This window comes from Scophthalmus maximus, chromosome 7 (assembly GCF_022379125.1).
Source record: "Scophthalmus maximus strain ysfricsl-2021 chromosome 7, ASM2237912v1, whole genome shotgun sequence".
NCBI lineage: Eukaryota > Metazoa > Chordata > Actinopteri > Pleuronectiformes > Scophthalmidae > Scophthalmus > Scophthalmus maximus.
The window spans coordinates 26,939,177-26,962,500 of record NC_061521.1 but is presented as its reverse complement, the minus strand read 5'-3'; the positions used below and the strand labels follow the sequence as shown (position 1 = coordinate 26,962,500).

At 52.9% G+C, this 23,324-nt stretch overlaps 2 protein-coding genes across 2 annotated transcripts in view; both read right to left on the bottom strand.

The window, feature by feature from the left end:
* Window positions 1–6,128, bottom strand: part of LOC118315797 (receptor-type tyrosine-protein phosphatase beta) — a 29,456-nt gene extending 23,328 nt beyond the window's left edge. Inside the window, exons 1-7 of the mRNA XM_035643384.2 lie at window positions 6,003–6,128; window positions 4,869–5,270; window positions 1,768–4,658; window positions 1,384–1,663; window positions 926–1,213; window positions 288–551; window positions 1–82 (exon numbers count right to left, since the gene is read on the bottom strand). The exon at window positions 1–82 is cut by the window's left edge and continues 182 nt beyond it. Coding sequence (XP_035499277.2) covers window positions 1–82; window positions 288–551; window positions 926–1,213; window positions 1,384–1,663; window positions 1,768–4,658; window positions 4,869–5,270; window positions 6,003–6,045 — 4,250 coding nt within the window. The 5' untranslated portion in view covers window positions 6,046–6,128. The remainder of the gene's footprint in view (window positions 83–287; window positions 552–925; window positions 1,214–1,383; window positions 1,664–1,767; window positions 4,659–4,868; window positions 5,271–6,002) is intronic.
* Window positions 6,129–8,404: 2,276 nt separating this feature from the next.
* On the bottom strand, window positions 8,405–23,102 carry LOC118314829 (zinc finger C3H1 domain-containing protein-like). The gene is made up of 35 exons (XM_035641527.2): window positions 22,382–23,102; window positions 19,955–20,356; window positions 19,536–19,711; window positions 18,993–19,467; window positions 18,703–18,917; window positions 18,392–18,515; window positions 18,220–18,311; window positions 17,878–18,054; window positions 17,629–17,790; window positions 17,404–17,541; window positions 17,177–17,295; window positions 16,948–17,094; window positions 16,679–16,853; window positions 16,476–16,604; window positions 15,436–16,056; window positions 14,838–14,947; window positions 14,003–14,134; window positions 13,812–13,933; window positions 13,641–13,742; window positions 13,431–13,559; window positions 13,177–13,354; window positions 12,909–13,095; window positions 12,640–12,828; window positions 12,327–12,564; window positions 12,143–12,248; window positions 11,842–12,040; window positions 11,655–11,749; window positions 11,446–11,553; window positions 11,254–11,358; window positions 11,040–11,181; window positions 10,186–10,286; window positions 9,881–9,982; window positions 9,611–9,650; window positions 9,403–9,465; window positions 8,405–9,233 (listed from the first exon to the last, which is right to left on the bottom strand). The coding sequence occupies exons 1-35, from the start codon at window positions 22,902–22,904 to the stop codon at window positions 9,114–9,116; spliced, it is 6,243 nt and encodes a 2,080-aa protein (XP_035497420.2). The 5' UTR covers window positions 22,905–23,102; the 3' UTR covers window positions 8,405–9,113.
* Window positions 23,103–23,324: the final 222 nt, after the last annotated feature.

The following is a 23,324-nucleotide window of genomic DNA, read 5'->3' as shown; positions in this document are numbered from 1 at the left end:
CCTTCAGGTGATGCCCAGGAGGCCAGCAGACGGTCTGAGCTGCCGTTGTTGTCCAGCCTCACAAGTGTCACGGCTGCAGGGACTGGGGGGGGCGGAGTCAGAACACAACATGTGAAGTTACCATGGTAACCACGAATCCTGCTTCACTGCCCAGAACCACTGCTCTCTGGATGTGGACCTGGTTACATCCATAGTCTTCCAGATGTTAGAAGAATCGTCCAGATGTGAGGAGAATGCAGAAGAAGCTGCAGAAGTGTGGAGCTTTGAAAACATCCCATAATATGTACCTGTGATAGCCTGTTTGGAGGAGGAGCTCTGCAGGTCAACAGCCTCTGTTACCACGGTGACAGTGTAGCGGGTCCCCGGCCTCAGGCCGTCCAGCTCAGCAGAGGTTACCGTGGTCTTCAGAGTGACGTTCTTCAACAGAACCCCGTTCTGATCCATCAGCAGAACCCTCAATCGCTCAGTTCTCCCTGGACCCACCTGCCAGGACACGGCGAGGCTGTATGAGGATGAGGACGCCACCTGGAGGCCACGGACGGAGGAGGGAGCTGGACGAGGGACAGGAAGTGTTCAGACATTACAGAAAATTATTCGAGTTTCTTTGTTGATTATTTTCTCCATCGATTGATCAGCTTGTCAAAATAAGGAAATTGTGAGAAAAGCCATCACAGTTATCGAAAGCGAAATTTCATCACTTCTGAGAAACTGGAAAAATGTTTCATATTTCAGAAACACCCCATCAGTTATTAATTATCCTCAGAACTGATCACCTGATTGATTTTCTGAGCATCGTCTCTGACAAACAGATGATCAGATTCATGTCACCATGTGATCAGAAACAATATGAAATATATATAAACTCTATATGGACTTCAACCATATATTTGACTGCAACCACATGAATGACGTTGACGTCTCTGACCTGTGGTTGCCGTGGTGATGACAGCTACAGCGCTCCGGGTCCCGGCGATCGCCACCACACTGACTCTGTACAGAGAACCAGGGACCAGGGAGTTGAAACCAGAGCGAGGGGCCGCGGAGCCCGTGATTCTGGTCCTGAGGGTCAATCCAGAGCTGGTGTCCTCCAGGGTCACATCATACCAGTCCACATGTCCGGCAGAGCGAGACCAGGACACCGTCAACCCCAAAGACTCAACCGCAGACAGGACCTGGTCCAGCTGGACCTCAAGATGAGCCGGACACACTGGGTCTGAGACAGGTAAGACCTTTGACCTTTAATTGTCCCTTTATTGGTCCAACTTTTCAGTTCCATATAAAAACCACTTCAAGTAAAACATAAAACTTTCACCATGACAAGTTCTGAGGCCTGAGACTTGAGTTGTAGAAGAAGAAGACTCTGAGCAGGTGAGCTCTTCTCACCTGTGCGCACTGACATGCTGCTCTTCTCTCCGTCTGTCCGTGAAATCACTGATAACTGGTACAAAGTCCCTGGTTCCAAATCCTGGACCTTACAGTTGAAGTCGTTCCCGGTTTCTCCACGGGGGTCACAGTCGGCGGACTCGTACCTGGATTCCTGCTCGGTTACCAAGCTGAAGTTACAGGACAGACCTCTGGTGGTTACCATCACCACCGCTGAGCGTGAACCAGCAATGACCCCCGTCACGTTCACTGTGCAGCGGGAAACAGCAGAGGTCTGAACCTGAAACAGGAAGTGACGTAAGCATAGGTGGAGGTGACGTCAGTGTGTCCAGATCAACCGCCACATTTTAATCACATAACAGAGACACAGATGTAGAGACTTACAGGTGTAGTTTTGGTGAGTGCTGAAGTGGACGTCTGAGGTGCATCACTCCTCAGATTACCGCTTGTGTTTGCAGCAGTGGTTGTAGCTTTAGTTTTTGGTGGTGTGGTTTGGATGTTATACGTGGTTACAGATGGGGTTACAAGTGGGGTTACAGGTCGGGTAACAGGTGGGGTTACAGGAGGTGTTACAGCTGGGGTTACAGGAGGTGTTACAGCTGGGGTTACAGGAGGGGTAACAGGTGGGGTTACAGGAGGGGTAAAAGGTGGAGTTACAGGAGGGGTTACAGGAGGGGTTACAGGTGGGGTTACAGGAGGGGTAACAGGTGGGGTTACAGGTGGGGTTACAGGAGGGGTGTCAGGAGGAGTTACAGGTGGGGTTACAGGAGGGGTAACAGGTGGGGTTACAGGAGGGGTAAAAGGTGGAGTTACAGGAGGGGTTACAGGTGGGGTTACAGCTGGGGTTACAAGAGGTGTTACAGCTGGGGATACAGGAGGGGTAACAGGTGGGGTTACAGGAGGGGTAAAAGGTGGAGTTACAGGAGGGGTCACAGGTGGGGTTACAGGTGGGGTTACAGGAGGAATTACAGGTGGGGTTACAGGAGGGGTGTCAGGAGGAGTTACAGGTGGGGTTACAGGAGGGGTAAAAGGTGGGGTTACAGGAGGGGTTACAGGTGGGGTTACAGGAGGGGTTACAGGTGGGGTTACAGGAGGGGTTACAGGAGGAGTGACAGGTGGGGTTAGAGGAGGGGTAACAGGAGGGGTTACAGGTGGGGTTACAGGAGGGGTTACAGGTGGGGTTACAGGAGGGGTTACAGGAGGGGTTACAGGAGGAGTGACAGGTGGGGTTAGAGGAGGGGTAACAGGTGGGTTTACAGGAGGGGTAACAGGTGGGGTTACAGGAGGGGTTACAGGTGGGGTAACAGGTTGGGCTACAGTAGGGGTTACAGGTGGGGTTACTGGAGGGGTGTCAGGAGGAGTTACAGGTGAGGTAACAGGTTGGGCTACAGTAGGGGTTACAGGTGGGGTTACAGGAGGGTTTATAGGAGAGGCTACAGGCGGGGTCGTGGCTCTGGTTGTGCTTATCCGTGTGTTTATCAGAATCATGGGTGGAATTGTTGATGCTGAGTGGGTGATGCTCCCATGTGGGGAAGTGGGTGGAGCAGAGGTGGGTGGATGAAGTGTAGACACTGTGTGTAGCGTTGGGCTAACTCCAGGTGAATTCTGGGAGGTGTTGGGGGTGGCTGAAAGTATGGCTGGAGAATGTGTCAGAGCGGGTGGATGAGCGGTGGCAGTTGGAGGTGAGGTGGCTACAGCTTCAGTCACGTCCTCAGAGCTGAATGTTAAACCTATGGACAAGGATGGGGACGAGCTGGACACTCTGGCCCTCAGCTCCAGGACGTTTGTCATTGACCAACTCTCTGATGTGTCAGTGGTCACCAGGTCGCTGGATGACACGGCTTCGCTGCTGGTCAACGTCGACAGTCCTTCCACTGAAGTTGAAAAGTCAGGATTTGAATCTACTGTAACTGACCTCCTGGTCCGAGCTTTGGTGATATCCACCACATCAGTTAGAGCTCTACTGGACTGCGAGGCGGTGACCTGCGAGGCGGTGGACTGTGAGGTGGTGGCCTGCGAGGCGGTGGACTGTGAGGTGGTGGCCTGCGAGGCGGTGGACTGTGAGGTGGTGGCCTGCGAGGCGTTGGCCTGCGAGGCTGTGGCCTGCAAGGCGGTGGCCTGTGAGGCGGTGGCCTGCGCGCCGATGGACTGCGAGGCGGTGGCCTGCAAGGTGGTGGCCTGTGAGGCGGTGGCCTGTGAGGCTGTGGCCTGTAAGGCGGTGGCCTGCGGGGCGGTGGCCTGCGGGGCGGTGGCCTGCGGGGCGGTGGCCTGCGGGGCGGTGGCCTGCGGGGCGGTGGACTGCGAGGCGGTGGCCTGTGAGGCTGTGGCCTGTAAGGCGGTGGCCTGCGGGGCGGTGGCCTGCGGGGCGGTGGCCTGCGGGGCGGTGGCCTGCGGGGCGGTGGACTGCGAGGCGGTGGCCTGCGGGGCGGTGGACTGCGAGGCGGTGTCCTGCACAGCAATGTCATGTGCAACGGTGGCCTGTGAGGCGGTGGCCTGAGAGGCTGTGGACTGCGATGTACTTGCCTGCGAAGCGTTGGCCTGCGTAGCGTTGGCCTGCGAGGCAGTGGCCTGCGCAGCAATGTCATGTGCAAGGGTGGCCTTTGAGGTTATGGCCTGCGAGGCGGTGGCCTGCGGGGCGGTGGCCTGCGGGGCGGTGGCCTGCGAGGCGGTGGCCTGCGGGGCGGTGGCCTGGGGGGCGGTGGCCTGCGAGGCGGTGGCCTGCGAGGCGGTGGCCTGCGAGGCGGTGGCCTGCGAGGCGGTGGCCTGCGCGCCGATGGACTGTGAGGTGGTGTCCTGCACAGCAATGTCATGTGCTACGGTGTCCTGCGAGGCGGTGTCCTGCGAGGCGGTGGCCTGCGAGGCGGTGGCCTGCGAGGCATTGTCCTGTGAGGCATTGTCCTGTGAGGCATTGTCCTGCGAGGCGGTGGACTGCGAGGCGGTGGACTGCGAGGCGGTGGACTGCGAGGCGGTGGCCTGTGAGGCATTGTCCTGCGAGGCGGTGGACTGAAAGGCGGTGGACTGCGAGGCGGTGGCCTGTGATGTACTGGGCTGCGAGGCGGTGGACTGCGAGGCGGTGGACTGCAAGGCGGTGGACTGCGAGGCGGTGGCCTGTGATGTACTGGGCTGCGAGGCAGTGGCCTGTCTGCTGACTCTGTGGCTGTTTGATTGTTGCTCGTTGATTACAGTGGTCGCAGGACGTATGATGGTGTTGACGGAGCTGAGTCCCAGAGGTTCATTTGTGGATGAAGAGAAGAGGGTGGAGACATGGGTGGTGTCTGAAAAAAAATGAGAAAAGAACAATTTCAAAGGCTAGAACATCACGAGTCCAGCTCATTTAATACATAAAAATCTCCCCGTGAAAAGTATATTGGAGTAAATGCACTTGTTACTGGTACACGTCACCTGGCAGCAGGTGTACTGCAGGGCATGTCAGGACACTGTGACATCACTGGTCGCCGTGGTTACACGGCCTGGAGGTTACTCACATGTGTCCGGACATAAAGACGTCAGCAGCCACTTCCCCCCCGGGTCTACATCGTACTTCCTCCACCCTGAGGTGCACAGGTTTCCTACGACCACCGCCTGAGACCCCGGATTCATCAGGTACATGTGTGTGTCAGCCAATCCCAGCGCTCCCTCGGTGCTGGAGCAACTCCACGGCGGCACTACGCTGCAGTCGCTGAGTTTGGGGATGCGGGGGTGGAGCGGGAGCAGAGGGCTGGCATTGGCCCAGAGACACCTGGAGGACTGAGTGTGGATCAGCCTGGCCCCGCCTGTCCATGCCCATTGGTGGGCAGGGTTAGTGACGTCACAGCGTCCCAGGACAATGACCCGATTTTGTGTTATCAAACACAATCTTTGGGGGGTGAGTGTGATGAGGAACGCAGCTGTGGAGAGTTAACATCGACACAAAGGTCATCATGATCTTCATCATCATCATCATCATCACATTACAATTTTTCTGACTGCAGTGGATGTGTCACTATTAAATCAGCAGAAGAAGAAGAAATATTTCAGTAGTGATGTCACGCGTTGTTCTGTGATGTCACAGTGAGTGACATCACTACTTTTCAGCCAATCAGCGTTTACAGCTGGAAATTCTGATTCATGTTTAGAACAAGCAAAATTAACATGAACCATAAACACGTCATGAATCAAGAGAGAAGTCGAGTGGTGTTCTCAGAGTCGCCCCTCTGCTGGTCAGTTCACAGAACTACAGGCTTCGCACTAAAGAATCTATGTTAACAGATAAAACTCTTCTTCATTTACATCACACATGGATACAAACATCTTTATGGTAACAATGTTAATGTTCAGTCTGAACTAAAGTCAATCAATTTTTAGATCATTCATACAGAGCAGGGATTAGTGGTTTATTATTACTATTAATAATAATAATAATAATAATGATAATAATGACAAGAGAACAGAATGAAATTCTCACTAATTTTAGACATGTTTTTATTCTATGTGATCTGATTCAACACAGTGACACAGAGTGTGTCTGCAAACGGACTTCACTTCCCTCTGAACCATCACCATCATCACCATCATCATCATCATCATCATCACCACCCTCACCACACGGTCAGTGTTGTCTGTACTCGGTCTGTACTCACACACACAGCTGAGCCTCAGCAGAAAAACCAGCAGCAACTCCATGTTCGTTCGTCTTCGTCCTCAGTGAAGTGAAACGTTGGAGAGAAGTTTGTGTTTGAGCAGGAAAACAAAACTTCCTTCCTCCTTTTGTTCTGGTTCATGTGACGGAGCCACGGGCCTGACGGAAATACCACAGTGCATCCCGGGAGGAGGAGGAGGATGAGGTGAGTCTCCTCTCTCCGGCTCCACTGTGAGACTGAACCAGGCCAGTGGGGCCAGATCTTAGTGCTACATTTGATACCATTGATCACAAACAACAAATCTTCCATTCATACAAAAGTGAGTCATGGCGTTCCACAAGGTTCTGTGTTGGGACCAATACTTTTCACTTTATATATTTTTCCTTTAGGCACTTTTATAAGAAAAACCACATACAGATGATGCCCAGCTGTATTTATCTATAAAGCCAGATGAAACCAATCAGGTAGACAAACTTCAGGAGGTATAAAAGACATACAGGCCTGGATGATCTATAATGTTTTACTAAATTCATTGTACTTAACACCTCAGAGAAACAATATCTGATCATCACTTGGATGGTAGAACCTTGGCCTCCAGCTCTTCTGTGAGGAACCTCAGAGTTGACCAGGACATTAAAAAGTCTGTAGGACAGACAGCCTGCGCAATTTGAAGAACATTAGAAACATCCTATCTCAAACTAGTCCATGCATTTGTCACTTGGACGACTGTAATTCATGACTGTCAGGATGTTCACCAATGAGTCTGTGAGAAGACTCCAGTTAATCCAAAATGCCGCAGCACGAGTTCTGACAGGAACTAGATAAAGAGATCATATTTCTCCAGTGTTAGAATCTCTGCATTGGCTTCCTGTAAAATTCAGATTAGAATTCAAAATACTGCTCCTCACCTACAAAGCCCTTAATAATCAAGCTCCATCATATCTTACAGAGCTCATAGTTTCATATTATGCCAATAGATCACTTGTCTCTACTTGTGGTTCAGAGTCTGTGAGAGTAGAATGGGAGGCAGAGCCTTCAGCCACCAGGCTCCTCCCCTCTGGAGCCAGGAGGCAGAGCCTTCAGCCACCAGGCTCCTCCCCTCTGGAACCAGGAGGCCGAGCCTTCAGCCACCAGGCTCCTCCCCTCTGGAACCAGGAGGCCGAGCCTTCAGCCACCAGGCTCCTCCCCTCTGGAACCAGGAGGCAGAGCCTTCAGCCACCAGGCTCCTCCCCTCTGGAACCAGGAGGCCGAGCCTTCAGCCACCAGGCTCCTCCCCTCTGGAACCAGGAGGCAGAGCCTTCAGCCACCAGGCTCCTCCCCTCTGGAACCAGGAGGCCGAGCCTTCAGCCACCAGGCTCCTCCCCTCTGGAACCAGGAGGCCGAGCCTTCAGCCACCAGGCTCCTCCCCTCTGGAACCAGGAGGCAGAGCCTTCAGCCACCAGGCTCCTCCCCTCTGGAACCAGGAGGCCGAGCCTTCAGCCACCAGGCTCCTCCCCTCTGGAACCAGGAGGCCGAGCCTTCAGCCACCAGGCTCCTCCCCTCTGGAACCAGGAGGCAGAGCCTTCAGCCACCAGGCTCCTCCCCTCTGGAACCAGGAGGCCGAGCCTTCAGCCACCAGGCTCCTCCCCTCTGGAACCAGGAGGCAGAGCCTTCAGCCACCAGGCTCCTCCCCCATAAAAAGAGCCTTGAGACAATGTATGTTGTGATTTGGCAAAATACAAATAAATTGAATTGAGTTTCCTCACGGGACCTTGATCCTCTGCTGTCAGAAGCACTCTGACAATTTATTAATTTCATCTTGTACCATTTCTATATTTAAGTTTTTGGTTCAAAACTATTTTTGAGGACATTTTGACCTTTGGTCCTCAGTGTCAAAGAGCTGTTAGAGGGTCAAAGTTAGGGGTCAGGGTTAAGAGTTAAGGGACGTATTATGTTAATGTGTCCTCACAGCTATAGGTGTGTGTGCATGTCCTGAGCTCTGCTGCAGTCAAGGTTATACACCACCACTTCCTGCTGAGGGTGGAGCTTCTTCCTGTCCAATCAGCCATTCAACACAGGTCACACATCATCTGTCTAATAATAATAATACAAATGAATTGTATTTATGGACCTTAGTTAACTCTGTCTGATGGTTGATGACATCAGACGTCCTTAACCTTTGACCTTCAATTTCAGCTTGTCAGTGGGACGCATGGACGTGTTTGTCAGGAAGAGGAGGGCGGATCTTCCTCCCCACTTCTCTCTTCTCCATAAGTGTTACTGAGTGTGTGTGAGAGAGACAAAGGCTCTTCACTGTCGACATATTTACAGTTTGAAAGCAGAGAAAGTTGATTTGAATATCAGTTCGTCAGCTCGTCTTCATCACACTAAGACTCTGGAGACGATAAAAACTCAGGAGACACTTTTATCTTCAGAAAATAATTTAATAACATTTAGATCCAGAGACACATGAACAGAGGGCGGGGCTTCGTCCTCTCGTCAATACTCTTTAATGATTTTATGGCAGAAAGTTGACAAATCAAAAGACAGATTGCACATTAGATCGCGACGTCCGCGGCGCCGCTCGGCGTGGATCAGTCTCTGTGGCAGTCCCTTGCTCCGTCACTGACAATACTAACAGGCAGCAGCCATGATCAATACGCAGATCAATAATCAGTTTGATCAATACGCAGATCAATATTCACTTTGATCACTTAACAAAATAAAAGTCTTTTTCCTCTGAGACAAAAAAAGACAATGTGCAGATGTTGCATCATTACTACAGGGGGATGGGCCGGGGGAGGGGGGGATTCAATCACCACAGTGAGATGTCACAGTCCGCCCCCCCCGCCCCCCTCCCCCTCCCCCGGGGAGGGTCAAATAAAAGGGAGGGAGATGAATCCAAATGAAAGTGAGAGAAACAGAAGGAGGATGAAGTGAGAGACACCGTCACTCGATACTTACGTACATGATGTGATGGACATGAGCTCGTCCATGTGAGGGGGCGGAGCCTGGGAGGGACCACCTCGTCTTACCTCGTCTGCTCTCAACCAACCCTCTGCAGCCAATCAACTGCTTTCTTTACTGTTGATGATGTCACAGACCGTTGAGTCTGAGGAGTCAGCTGACCAATCAGACGTCTTCTCCCTGCGCCCGCACCTCCACCAGACTCACGCCCACCTGCTGACACCAGTCCACCAGCCGCCGCAGCCTGTCAGAGGGGGCGCCCTCCGCCGCCTCCCACAGCAGGCGCTGAGGGGGGGGGGGGGGGGGGGGGGGCAGGTGAACATGTGAAGTCAGGTGAGATAGAATTTGTTTCAGTCCACTGACACTGTACAGTGATACAATCTGTTAGTGTGTTACAGTGTGTGTGTGTGTGTGTGTGTGTGTGTGTGTGTGTGTGTGTGTGTGTGTGAATTACATCTTTCCACAGGGCAGCACACAGAGGGAGGTGGAGCAGTGCCTGCTGGTAGAGAAGTCTCACCTACAAACACAAACACATCAAATAAAAGAGGAGAGAAGAACGAGCAGCCGACCAGTGACCCCAGTGACCTCACGTGTGACAACACGCTGATGTTGTTACAGGACACGCTGACGACGTTGAGCCGGTTCCTCCGTCACCAACTCACCTCAGATCGCTCCTGTAGCTCCGTCTCCACGGCGATCGCTCTGCGCACACACACACACACACACACACACACACACACACACACACACACACACACACACACACACACACACACACACACACACACACACACACACACACACACACACACACACACACACACACACACACACACACACACACACACACACACACACACACACACACACACGTACGTTTGAGTCTTCATCCTCATCATCCTCATCACCTGAGCAGATGTTTTTTCACTCACATTTTCCAGGTGGTCGAACACTTTGGAGAATTACTGCTCAACATCCTCGACTGGAACTTCACATGATCCATGTTCCCATCATGGAACTCCTGAGACAGCAACCTGCGGAGCAACAGACACCACAGACCGGCACTGACACGACAGACCTGCACTACCAACACGACAGAACCTAAAATCTGTCTACTGACTCTGTGTGTGTGTGTGTGTGTGTGTGTGTGTGTGTGTGTGTGTGTGTGTGTGTGTGTGTGTGTGTGTGTGTGTGTGTGTGTGTGTGTGTGTGTGTGTGTGTGTGTGCGTGCGTGTACCTCAGGCCTAGCTCGGTGTTGTTGGGCATGGCGTATCTCAGCCTCTCCAGCAGCAGCGCATGCTGGGACTGTGGCAGGCAGCTCAGGTAGAGAGCAACGACCTGTAGACAAACAGAGGGAGGATCGTCTTTATATATAGTCAGTGATCGATCGTATATAAAGACGGTTAACGAAAGTATATACAGACGGTTGTCGAACGTATATAAAGACTGTTATGGATCGTATATAAAGACAGTAATGGATCGTACATAAAGACTGTTATGGATCGTACATAAAGACTGTTATGGATCGTATATAAAGACGGTTATGGATCGTATATAAAGACTGTTATGGATCGTATATAAAGACTGTTATGGATAGTATATAAAGACTGTTATGGATAGTATATAAAGACAGTAATTGATGGTACATAAAGACTGTTATGGATTGTATATAAAGACTGTTAAGGATCGTATATAAAGACAGTAATCGATCGTATATAAAGACTGTTATGGATCGTATATAAAGACAGTTATGGATCGTATATAAAGACTGTTATGGATCGTATATAAAGACTGTTATGGATCGTATATAAAGACAGTAATCGATCGTATATAAAGACTGTTATGGATCGTAGATAAAGACAGTAATCGATCGTATATAAAGACTGTTATGGATCGTATATAAAGACTGTTATGGATCGTATATAAAGACAGTAATCGATCGTACATAAAGACTGTTATGGATCGTATATAAAGACTGTTATGGATCGTAGATAAAGACAGTAATCGATCGTATATAAAGACTGTTATGGATCGTAGATAAAGACAGTAATCGATCGTATATAAAGACGGTTATTGGGCCTCGGCCATTGCCTGGTTGTGGAAGTGGTAGCAGCTCCAGAACTCTGCAGGGTTGAAGGGAACCTCCAGTCGGGTTGGGACAGTGCTGAGGCAGCGCTGCACCAGGTCGGAGAAGAGTCTGGAGTTCTGCTGACTGCCGCTGAACAGCAGGAAGCTGTGGAGGAAACAGAGTCAAGGTGAAATGCTGAGCGGCTCTGATCCGGACGTGACTCTTAGAGAAACTCACTCCATCCACAGTTTGTGAAGCTCATCCAGCTGCAGGACGGATCCCAGCGCCCTCTCGAAGGCGTCCACCGTCTGCTCTACGGAGCCGTGCAGCCTCTGCCAGCGACTGCATCAGAAACAACACAAGTTCAGCTCAGAGTCCGACTCACCGGTTCTACAGAGACTCGATGATGTTTCCATGGACAACACCCACCAGTGGATCAGATGGAGGTACGGCGTCTGTTGACTGAGCTGCTCCTGAACGTCCTTCTTCACGACGGAACCTCTCAGCAGCTCCTCGCTGGGGAAACCCAGGATGTGTCTGGAGGGAGAGAAAGACCAAAACAACAAACGTCTACTCATCTGAACTAACGTCGTCAGAACGTTTCATGGTTATCATGATCTCAGTCTGAATCAAAGTACCGCAGAACGTCCACGGGGTTCTTCGGACTCTGCTCGTCCTCACAGAGTGACAGGATGAATCCTCGGAACAGAGGAACCACGGCACTCGACTTCTCCTGAGGAACCAGACGACATGGACGTTTCTCTAACAGCTTAACTCTGGTTGTGATTCTGCACAGTGCGAAGGGCGCGTCGGCGCAGACCTCACCTGAGCCATTAGGAACTTGCAAGAGTGATAGAAGACCTCGGCGTTGTTGGGACACTCGGCCAGAGCGTGAAGCCACATGCTGACCGCCCGGTCGCCGTCTCCTCTGCTGAGGTGGATGTCGGCCAGAGCATCGCGCAGGACGCAGGACTCGGGGCAGAGCTCCAGAAGAGACTCGCAGTGGACGACCGCCTCGTCGTACCTGCGAGGAGACGACGGACACGCAACCACGTGATGTTCAGCAGGTCAATAAGCAGAAACATGAGAAACGTGACTGAAGATGGTGGCAGATTGTTTCTCTCACCTCTGCAGCAGCTTGTTGAAGAAGATGAAGTTGGAGTGAAGAGGCAGACAGGCCAGCGTCCTCTCGCTCCGGGACAGAGACTCATCACTGCACTGACCGATGGCATCTGAGAACAACAACAACAACCTGATTGACACATCCACCACGACCCCGTGTTCACTTTCCTGTCGGCGGGACTCGGTACCTTGGAAGAGCGCGATGAGGATGTCGAGCGGCGTGCTGATGTCCTGCGGTGTCCTCCAGGGCAGAAGGAAGGACTCTCTGCTGACTATTCTTGATGGGCCGGACTCAGACGGGTCAAACAGGCTGGACGGCAGCCGGTCGAACTCCGTCAGGTGGATGTAGCAGAGCCAGACTAGCGCCCTGTCACCGGCGCTCAGGTGATCAGCGATGCTGCTGTCGTGAGCTGACTTTAAGGAGCTCTGCAGAGAAACAGTTTGCTGTTAAAGACTGAGGTTTGATCAGAGAGTGTCTTGGTCCATGTCAGCACGCTTCACCTGTAGAACGGCCCGGGCGCTCTCCATCCGGCCCGTGAACAGGTGGAGCTGGACCCTGTGGAGCAGAGCCTCCATCAGCTGGAAGGACAGTTTGTCTGAGGCTCTGGACGACGCTTCCCTGAGGAGAAACTGCAGCAGACGATCACAGACGAAGTCTTTCCCCTCGAACGAGCACTCCAGCGCCAGATACTGCAGGTGGAGAGAGAGAAAGAGAGGTCACTTGACGTGGACGGTTGACTGTGACTGCGGAGGAAAACCTGTTCACTTACGTTCCACCACACCCGATGGTCGGGGGCGTGCTCCACCGCCATCTCACACATCTCCTGCACCTCGTCCCGGCTGCCTCGCCTGGAGAACAGAGACAGGTAGTGGCTCCATACCTCCGGGTTCTCACAGTTACTCTCCAGAGCCCGGGACAGCGTGTTGAGGGCGGCTTCCAGACACTCTGCTGCTGACCTGCACCACAACACGCATCACCACGCCATCGCTTCACAGACGATGGACTGACGTCCAGCAGAGGTTTGTCTGGGGACTTACGTTTCGTTCTGACTCAGGTACTTGAAGGCCAGTTTGATCCACAGCTGCGTGTCCCGAGGATTCTCCAGGACGCTGCTCTCCAGGTTCGATATGTCGTCTGTCTCGCTGACAAAGTAACGCTTGTCCTCTGACGTGACGCACACGTCCAGCACAGACAGGCGGGTCTTAGCGCAGACATCTGTACAAAGACAAACAGTCATGATGAACGTCCACAGAGAAAACCAGGACTGGGTGAGGACGATGAATCTCCTCACCGTATCCCCCGTGCGAGATGTTTCCAGCTGCGACCTCGTGCTCTCCGTCGTCCTCGGGGCCGAGGGCGCTCTGCGCCGACGGCTTCGGCCTCCACTGCCTCGCATCTTTACAGGTGGTGAACGGCGGAACTGAAAAACAAGACGCATCAGAAGTCAGAGGTGTGGACACGGCGTCTTTGGTGACGAACATTCAGCGACGAGTCGACCAACCGTGTCGTTTGCTTTCGTTGACTTTGCTGACGAGGAGGACGGCCTTCTGATCCAGCCCCATTCGGTCTTTGTTCGGGCCGAACAGCTTCTTCATGTACGTTTCTGCAAAACACACACAACCATGAAGCATCCGACCTGAGATCGTCCGTCAGTCGTTCCTCTGCAACTCACCTGTGGCGACAGCGATGTCCTCGTGCGAGCTGCTGTCACTGCAGCCGATCAGAGACAAGTCGTATGACAGAATGTCCTGGAAGAGTTGGTTTCCGGTCAGAGAGCAGTTCCTCATGTGCTGCCTGCAGAGGGAGACGTTCGTTACATGGACGTTACACGGACATTAGCAGCGTCAGAGAAACGACGCTCACCAGCGACAGTCGTCGTCGTTGCAGGTTCCTGTGAGGTCAAAGCGACAGAAGCACTTCCTGGGCTCGATGATGTTACTGTAGGTCACAGAGCTCAGAGGTAACTTCTCCTTGGTTCTATAGTACGGACTGAACCTACAGACACAACAGACACAACAAGCTTTAGAGTCAGTGTCCGATGACAGACGCAGATACAGGAGCATCAGGACTACAGTTACAGGAATATCAGAAACAGGAGTATCGGTTCTACAGAAACAGGAGCATCGGTTCTACAGAAACAGTAGTATCGGTTCTACAGAAACAGTAGTATCGGTACCACATTGGTATTGGTACGGTATCGGTACTACAGAAACAGGAGCATCGGTACTACAGATACAGGAGTATCAGTACTACAGAAACAGTAGTATCAGTACCACATTGGTATTGGTACGGTATCGGTACTACAGTTACAGGAGTATCGGTAATACAGATACAGGAGCATCGGTACTACAGTTACAGGAGTATCGGTAATACAGAAACAGGAGCATCAGTACTACAGAAACAGGAGTATCGGTACTACAGTTACAGGAGTAGCGGTATCGGTACTACAGAACCAGGAGTATCAGTACTACAGAAACAGGAGTATCGGTACTACAGACACAGGATTATCAGTACTATAGAGACAGGATTATCAGTTCTACAGAAACAGGAGTATCAGTACTACAGAAACAGGAGTATCAGTACTACAGAAACAGGAGTATCAGTACTACAGAGACAGGAGTATCGGTACTACAGAGACAGGAGTATCAGTACTACAGAAACAGGAGTATCGGTACTTCAGAAACAGGAGTATCGGTACCTGTACGACCTGAAGACCAGCAGCGGACTTTGGTACGGTCCGAAGGGAACAGGTTTGAGCTCCATGCTCGTTGACGGACTCGTCGTCACCTCCACCTCCACTGAAACCACCTGACAGACAGAACACGTCAGAACCACACAGAACATGTCAGAACCCACCACCCGACAGACAGACCCACACAGAACACGTCAGAACCAAACAGAACACGTGAAAACCACACAGAACAAGTCAGAACGAAACAGAACACGACAGAGCCACACAGAACACGTCAGAACCACACAGAACCCGTCAGAACCACACAGAACACGTCAGAACCAACCACCGACAGACAGAACCACACAGAACACGTCAGAACCAACCACCGACAGACAGAACCACACAGAACACGTCAGAACCAACCACCCGACAGACAGAACCACACAGAACAAGTCGGAACCAACCACCGAACAAACAGAACCAAACAGAACACGTCAGAACCAACCACCCGACAGACAGAACCACACAGAACACGTCAGAACCAACCACCCGACAGACAGAACCACACGGAACAAGTCGGAACCAACCACCGAACAGACAGAACCAGCAGATGAATTTTCACCTGTTCACTCGTGGCGTTCTGTCCCAGTTTGTGCAGCTCGCTCTGCAGCAGCTGTCCCAGCCGGGCCTGCTGCTGGTATCGCAGCTTCAGGGCGTCCAGGTCCAGTCCCGCAAACATCTCTGCAGGAACCTCTCCGCTGCTCGAGGCCTTGGCAGGTTTGGTGCTGCTGCCGTCTTTAGCCGGAGCAGAGCTCGGCTGCTCCAGGTTGGGTTTGGTGAAGGAGCAGCTGGACTGACGGAGGGAGTGTCGGCGGGGCCCTTGAGCTGCGGCGGCTGCAGGTTCTGCTTCCTGATCATCAGCCTCTGCCACGTCTTCACTGTCCAGGGTGAGTTTGTCCTGGGTGAGGTCGTGCAGGGAAGGCTGGGGCAGAGGGAAGGGGCTGGAGGGGGGTGGGACCTGGACGGGAGGGTCTGGAGGGTCTTCAGGGGTGGAGGCTCGTGGGGGCCGCTCTGCAGGGACTCCTTTGTTACACAGGGCCTGCGTCTCCTTCAGCCTCTGGATCTTCAGGGCATATTCAGACTCCAGCTGCTGCAGCCGCTGCTTCTGAGCAATCAGCTGCGCAAAGTGACGCTCTGAGCCGCGAGGAGGCGGAGCCACGTCCACACGCAGCAGCTTCCTGGCCTGAGGAGACACAGGCGTTCAGGTCAGTACTGCACACACTCCAACTGTATCATCAATATAAACAAAGTCTTTAAATAGTTGCAATATCAGATGTTGTTGCTGTTATTGATTATGATTTTGTAATTAATAAGAATCACTGCTCATGTTCACCAGTGAGTCTGACAAAGATCAACAGACACGTCTGTTCCTTTAACGTGTAACATCAGAATGTTCAGTCACTGACTCCACGTTGTACTTATTATCATTTTCATCTCTCTTTGCTGCTCAACTCAGGTAGAGACAACAGGACGTCTTGTTAGAAGGCTACAGCTACAGCTACACCCACAGTAACATTGCAGGCCCTGTATGGTCCATCGGTCCTCCTCCATATGCCTCCCTGCTGGAGGAGAAGCAGTCAATCAAAGGTGTGAGTTGCTCACCTGGGTCTGGTTGGCGTCTGTTCTGCGTTTGGATCCTCTTCCTGTAGCCAGCTGAGCATGAGCCAGCTCCTGCTCAAACCTGGTTGACAGACTTTTCTTGATAGACACTCGATGTTCAACACGAAGCACCTGCACAGAGCAGGAGAGGTCAGAGGTCAGAGAGCAGCAGTCTCTGTGGGTCAAACATGTGGAGGCAGACTCACCTGCTCCTGGAGCTTCTTGAGCAGCGTCTTGTTGGCACCGACGATCTTCTCGGACGCTTGCAGCTGCTCCCTCAGTTTGGCCACTTTGGCCTCGGCAGCCTTCAGGGACTCTTTCTTCTTCAGCTCCTGTTGGAGCAGCTGTCGGAGGACGGCCTCGTCCCTCTGCAGCAGCTCCCTGTGAGGGGACCGTGACAGGAGGCTCAGGGGTCAAGTTCTATTATTAATAATCCACAACACATGGATCCAGATGTGAATCTTCCTGCTCTCACCTGTTCTTTTTGAGTCGCTGCTCGGCCTCGCTCAGCGCCGCCTCCGTCGCTGTTCTTCCTGAATCCACCACGGCCTCGGACGCAGCAGAGGGAGCGGAGCTCCAAGGAGCCTGACCGTGGTCCTTCAACATCTTCAGCTTCTCTCTGCTGCGAGACCCCAGCAAACATGTCACACATCACTCTTTAAAACATCTGGACCAAACAATTATGCTGACCCGTGGTTCGGTACCTGGCGATCTCCTCTTTGAGCTGACGGTACTCCGCCTTCTTGGCGTCCGGTAGAGCCTCCGGAGTTCTGACCGGGTTGTTCTCCTTCTCAGATCCCGACGCCTCTTTGGGCTTCGCTGCCTGGAAATGTCAGAAAACGTCTCATGATTCACGTTTCCCAGCGGTTCTCAGGGTCTTATTTTTAATCAGGACATTTCATTAGTTTCTATGTTTTCAGACGTGTCCCACCTCCACCGTCCGCCGGGCTTCTTTGATCATGAACTCCAGTCCCCCGAGTACCGTCTGTGAGGCGCTGCAGGCGTCCACGTCCGAGTCGCTGTCGTCTGAGGCGTTCAGAGAGACCACCACTGACTTGTGTCTCGGCAGCTGCAGGAAACACAGGACGATGGACAGACAGGTGAGCGTCAGACAGACAGGTTCTATATATTCTGCCGTAAAAGAAACCTGTCTCACCACCAGTGGCACTCGGGGGGCGTGGTGTCCTCTGGTGAACTTGTTGGTCCGGGGCTGAGACACCGTGTTCAGGCTGACGAGGCTCAGGTTTCCCCGGCGCGGCGGCTGAGCGCTGGCAGGAGGATGGCGGCCGGGGGAGGGCGGAGCGCTGGAGCTCTTCTCCTGGTCGGCACAGACACACGTTAATCACTTCAGTAACAGAGTTATTATATATATTATTTATACACACTCCACCGTGTCTCCTCTCACCTCGGGCGACACCCTCTTGTTGGCCATGGACATGAGACACGTCTCCCTCAGCAGCATCTCCTCCTCCTCCTCCTCGTCAGCAAACGGAGGCTTGGGAGGAGGATCCAGCTCGTCTGGGGGAGGGGGGAGAGGGGGAGGAGGGGGGGGGGCACCTGATTGTACGGGGGAGACAAAGGTCTGAGAGACAGCCATTGAGACAGAGAGAGAGAGAGAGGATGAGAAAGCTTAAGTTATATAGGCATAGACAAGAAAATAACAAAAACAACATTATTTTACTTTAATTAAGTGTCTGTGTGTGTGTGTGTGTGTGTGTGTGTGTGTGTGTGTGTGTGTGTGTGGTACCAGTCCAAACGGAGCAGAGTCGTTCAGGTACAGCATGTGAGGGAAACCTCCCGGAGCGTCGGAGCTGAAGAGGTCGTGTGTCGGAGACGACACTGAAAGACACGACGGGTCAATAGAAGATAACAGAACGTGGCCCACTCTGACCTTTGACCCTCGGGGTCAGTGTGCTCACCTGGTGAACCTGTTTCACTGTCCGTGTCCATTGCCACCTCGTCGTAGTTGTCGTACTGGTAGAGATTCCCCGAGGCGTCAAGGCCCGGTTTACCTGCCGACTTCCTGTGTTCACGATCCCTGGACTGAAGAACAAGCAGTGACTGTTGCATGGTGGGAGTCACACACACACACACACACACACACACACACACACACACACACACACACACACACACACACACACACACACACACACACACACACACACACACACACACACACACACACACACACACACACACACACACACACACACACACACACACACACCTTGATGTATGTCCGGCTCTTCCCTCCCACCAGCTTCATGAAGCGGTTGTACTGCTCGTCCTGGTTCGACAGCTCTCGGATCTGTCGGATCTCTTCCTCTCTCTTGCGCCGCTCGTCCTCGTCAAGCCATCGTTTCTCCTCCTGCTGCTCTCTCTGCTGCTGCAGCTTCCACGTCCGCAGCTGCTGCTTCCTGAACGCCTGCTTCGCCGCCGAGCCTGCGGGGAGATTTTGAGTCAGGACACAGGAGGGACGTGGAGTCTCACCGTTGTTCTGATTCTGACTCTTCTCACCTGGACTGATCATCTTCTTGGTCACGTGAGGTTTGGCCGGAGTCCGGCCTCTCTGCTGCGAAGCTTTGGGACCAGGTTTCGGACTCTGCTTGGGTCGGTCTCTCTCTGGAAGTCTGTCTCGGTCCGGAGGCCTGGGCCCGGTCTTGGTCCTGTCACGGTCCCTGTCCAGAGGTTTGGACCTGGTTCTGTTCTTCTCTGAAGCAGCAGCAGCGGCGGCAGCAGCAGCTGCAGCAGCGGAGGAGGCAGACCTGGTGGTGACTCTCTGCCTGCTGGGCGGAGCAGCTCCGGGGCAAGTCCCCGACCCGGGACCCGACCCGGGGCCGGGTTTCTTCTCCAGGGCGGTTCTGGTGATCCGGTCTTTACTGTTCTTCATCACCTGCTGCTCCTTCTGCTGCCACTTCTTACTGGCCGACTGCAGCGCGAGGAGCCGCAGCTGCAGCTCCGACAGCTCCTCCTCCTCCACCTTCACCACCGGCTGAGCACAAAACACCGTTAGACACAGTTTCACAAGCTCCAGACTCTCACAACGGTCAGTGAACGCACCTTTTCAGGAGAGACGGCCGAGTCCTCGCTGGAAGCCGACGACTCTCTGTAGCACGAACACGTCTTCTTACGTTCGTCAGCCTCGTCACCGCAGCACGAACACGGCGCCTTCTCCTCGGGTCCAGGCCTCGGCTCCGTCTCTCCTCCATCTTCTCTTCTCTCCTCCTCTTCTTCACCTGGAGACACAACACACGAGTGATGATGATGATGTTGATGATGTCCAGAATGATTCACATACTTTGTCAGAAAAGGTTTTTTTAAAGCCCTGGTGTTTAATTCTGCTTCACACTGATTCACCTTTCAACCATTTATCAAAATGAATTCAACTCATTATTTCTCTCACAGATGTTTGATAACCGGGTCGTCACTGTTGATTCTTCACGATGAATGATTTTGAGGCGTGTGATGATGTCACTCACCCGGTCGGTCAACCCCGCCTCCTCGCTCCGACAGGCTCTGCGGCTCCTTCGGCGGCTCCAGATGCGCGGGAGCTGACAGTTTCTGGCGAAGAGGTTTGATGTTGAACGCCTGGAAGGCTTTGGTCTCGGCCTTCTCCTGCTCCGACACCTCCTCCGCTGCCACCGCCCGACCTTGGTCCACCTCGGGTCCCGGCCCGGTCTCCATCGGACCGGCCTGGTTCTCTCTGGCGGGCGAGGCTTTGGGCTCCAGAGCCATGGTCTCCTCTTTGCGGATACACTCCAGCTCCAGCTGAATCTGCTTGTACTTGGACAGCAGGTCCTCAAAGGACTCGTCCACGTTGTTCTCTGCTCTGGAGACGCTGTGAGAAACTTTCCTGACCTGGTTCCGACCCAGAAGCTTCTCTGAGCACAACGTTAAGGAAGAAGAAACTGAACCGATGGAAACGTTGCAGATCTTACGTGTGAAACTTCCACTGTTAAACAAACGGTAAAATGTCAAAATGTAACTGAGTCTCCATATTTCAAAATAAAATATAAACTTAAATCTTTGACTCTGTGAAATAAAACTGATCAGATGATTTCATCACTTTTATTGAAGTAAAGAAACTCAACACCTCGTCCACAGGAAGTCTTTCAATGTTTCGACCAATCACCGTTATCATTAATTACAACGTTGGACCACGTTAGACCACGTCAGACCACATCAGAATCAGACCAGGTCAGACCACATCAGAATCAGACCAGGTCAGACCACATCAGAATCAGACCAGGTCAGACCACGTCAGAATCAGACCAGGTCAGACCACGTTAGACCAGATCAGAATCAGACCAGGTCAGACCACGTTAGACCAGATCAGAATCAGACCAGGTCAGACCACGTTAGACCAGATCAGAATCAGACCAGGTCAGACCACGTCAGAGTCAGACCAGGTCAGACCACATCGGAATCAGACCAGGTCAGACCACGTCAGACCACATCGGAATCAGACCAGGTCAGACCACGTCAGACCACATCGGAATCAGACCACGTCAGACCACGTAAGACCACATCGGAATCAGACCAGGTCAGACCACGTCAGACCACATCGGAATCAGACCAGGTCAGACCACGTTAGACCAGATCAGAATCAGACCAGGTCAGACCACGTTAGACCAGATCAGAATCAGACCAGGTCAGACCACGTTAGACCAGATCAGAATCAGACCACGTCAGACCACGTTAGACCAGATCGAATCAGACCACGTCAGACCACGTTAGACCAGATCAGAATCAGACTAGGTCAGACCACGTTAGACCAGTTCAGAATCAGACCAGGTCAGACCACGTTAGACCAGATCGGAATCAGACCAGGTCAGACCACGTCAGACCAGATCGGAATCAGACCAGGTCAGACCAGGTCAGACCACGTCAGACCAGATCGGAATCAGACCAGGTCAGACCACGTCAGACCAGATCGGAATCAGACCAGGTCAGACCACGTCAGACCAGATCGGAATCAGACCAGTTCAGCCCACGTTAGACCAGATCAGAATCAGACCAGTTCAGCCCACGTTAGACCAGATCAGAATCAGACCAGTTCAGCCCACGTTAGACCAGATCAGAATCAGACCACGTCAGACCACGTTAGACCAGATCAGAATCAGACCAGGTCAGACCACGTTAGACCACATCAGAATCAGACCACGTCAGACCAGATCAGAATCAGACCACGTCAGACCAGATCAGAATCAGACCAGGTCAGACCACATCAGACCACATCAGAATCAGACCACGTCAGACCACATCAGAATCAGACCAGGTCAGACCACGTTAGACCAGATCAGAATCAGACCACGTCAGACCACGTTAGACCAGATCGAATCAGACCACGTCAGACCACGTCAGACCAGATCGGAATCAGACCACGTCAGAATCAGACCAGGTCAGACCACGTTAGACCAGATCGGAATCAGACCACGTCAGACCACGTCAGAATCAGACCAGGTCAGACCACGTTAGACCAGATCGGAATCAGACCACGTCAGACCACGTCAGAATCAGACCAGGTCAGACCACGTTAGACCAGATCAGAATCAGACCACGTCAGACCACGTTAGACCAGGTCAGACCAGGTCAGACCACATCAGAATCAGACCAGGTCAGACCAGGTCAGACCACGTTAGACCAGATCAGAATCAGACCAGGTCAGACCACGTCAGAATCAGACCAGGTCAGACCACGTTAGACCAGATCAGAATCAGACCAGGTCAGACCAGATCAGAATCAGACCACGTCAGACCACGTTAGACCAGATCAGAATCAGACCAGGTCAGACCACGTCAGACCGGGTCCATGAGGGCCATGTGCTGGACCCTGGTCCAGGTCCGTGTGGTGGTCCCGGACCAGGACCAGGGACACGGTGTGACCGTTGGAGCGGGGAAGGATACGTTTTCTGGAGGGAGAGTCCGTCTTGTTTCCGCGACCCTGTCCGGGCCCGTACCGGCCGACCGGAGCTCTGCCGCCTCTCCCGCCGCGGCCGCCTCGATTCCAGGCTCCGCGTCCCCCGTTCGGCATGGCCCGGTGCCTGAACCGGCCCAGGGCTCCGTGGCTCCGCTCCCAGAAGCTGGAGCGCGGGCTGGTCTCCCCGTGAGGGAGGAGTCCCGGCGGCGGCGGCGGCAGAGGAGAGGGAGGCCGGTCGGGTCCGCTCGGCCCGCACTGCTGCCGGAGGGCCGGGGGGAACGGGCCGAGGTTGTAGGGCATCAGCAGGCGGAAGTCCGGCGGCGGGAGGCCCATGTGTGGCGCCATGCCGTGCGGGTGTTGGTGGGGTTTCCGTGTCCGCGGAGGAGCCGCGCCGCCCGGCCTGCTCCCATCCCCCCGCCGGAGCGGCACGCTCTCCTCGGTTTCATCATCGCAGATCTCTCCGTCTTCGAGCTCCTCCCGGGGAGAGCGGCCGACCGAGGCGACCTCCATGTCGTGGTGAAGGAGTCACCGGAGCCGGTCGCTCATTCCGTCGCTGTCGACCGCTGCTGCTGCTGCTGCTGCTGCTGCTGCTGCTTCTTCTTCTTCTTCTTCTTCTTCTTCTACTTCTTCTACTTCTTCTACTACTACTACTACTACTACTACAACTTCTTCTTCTTCTCCGCTCTCTTCTTCTTCTTCTTCTCCGCTCTCTTCTTCTTCTTCTTCTTCTCCTCTTTGCCGTCCAACTACCGCGAGACAACCCGAGACCTGACGAGACTGGAAGCAAAAGGAAGCAGCCCATAAAAGGATATACACAGCGGAAAGTTTTGTTGTTGTTATTATTATTATTATTATTATAATTATTATTTATAAATAATAACAATAATAATAATAATTCAAAGTTAGTATTATTATAATTATAAAGTATTT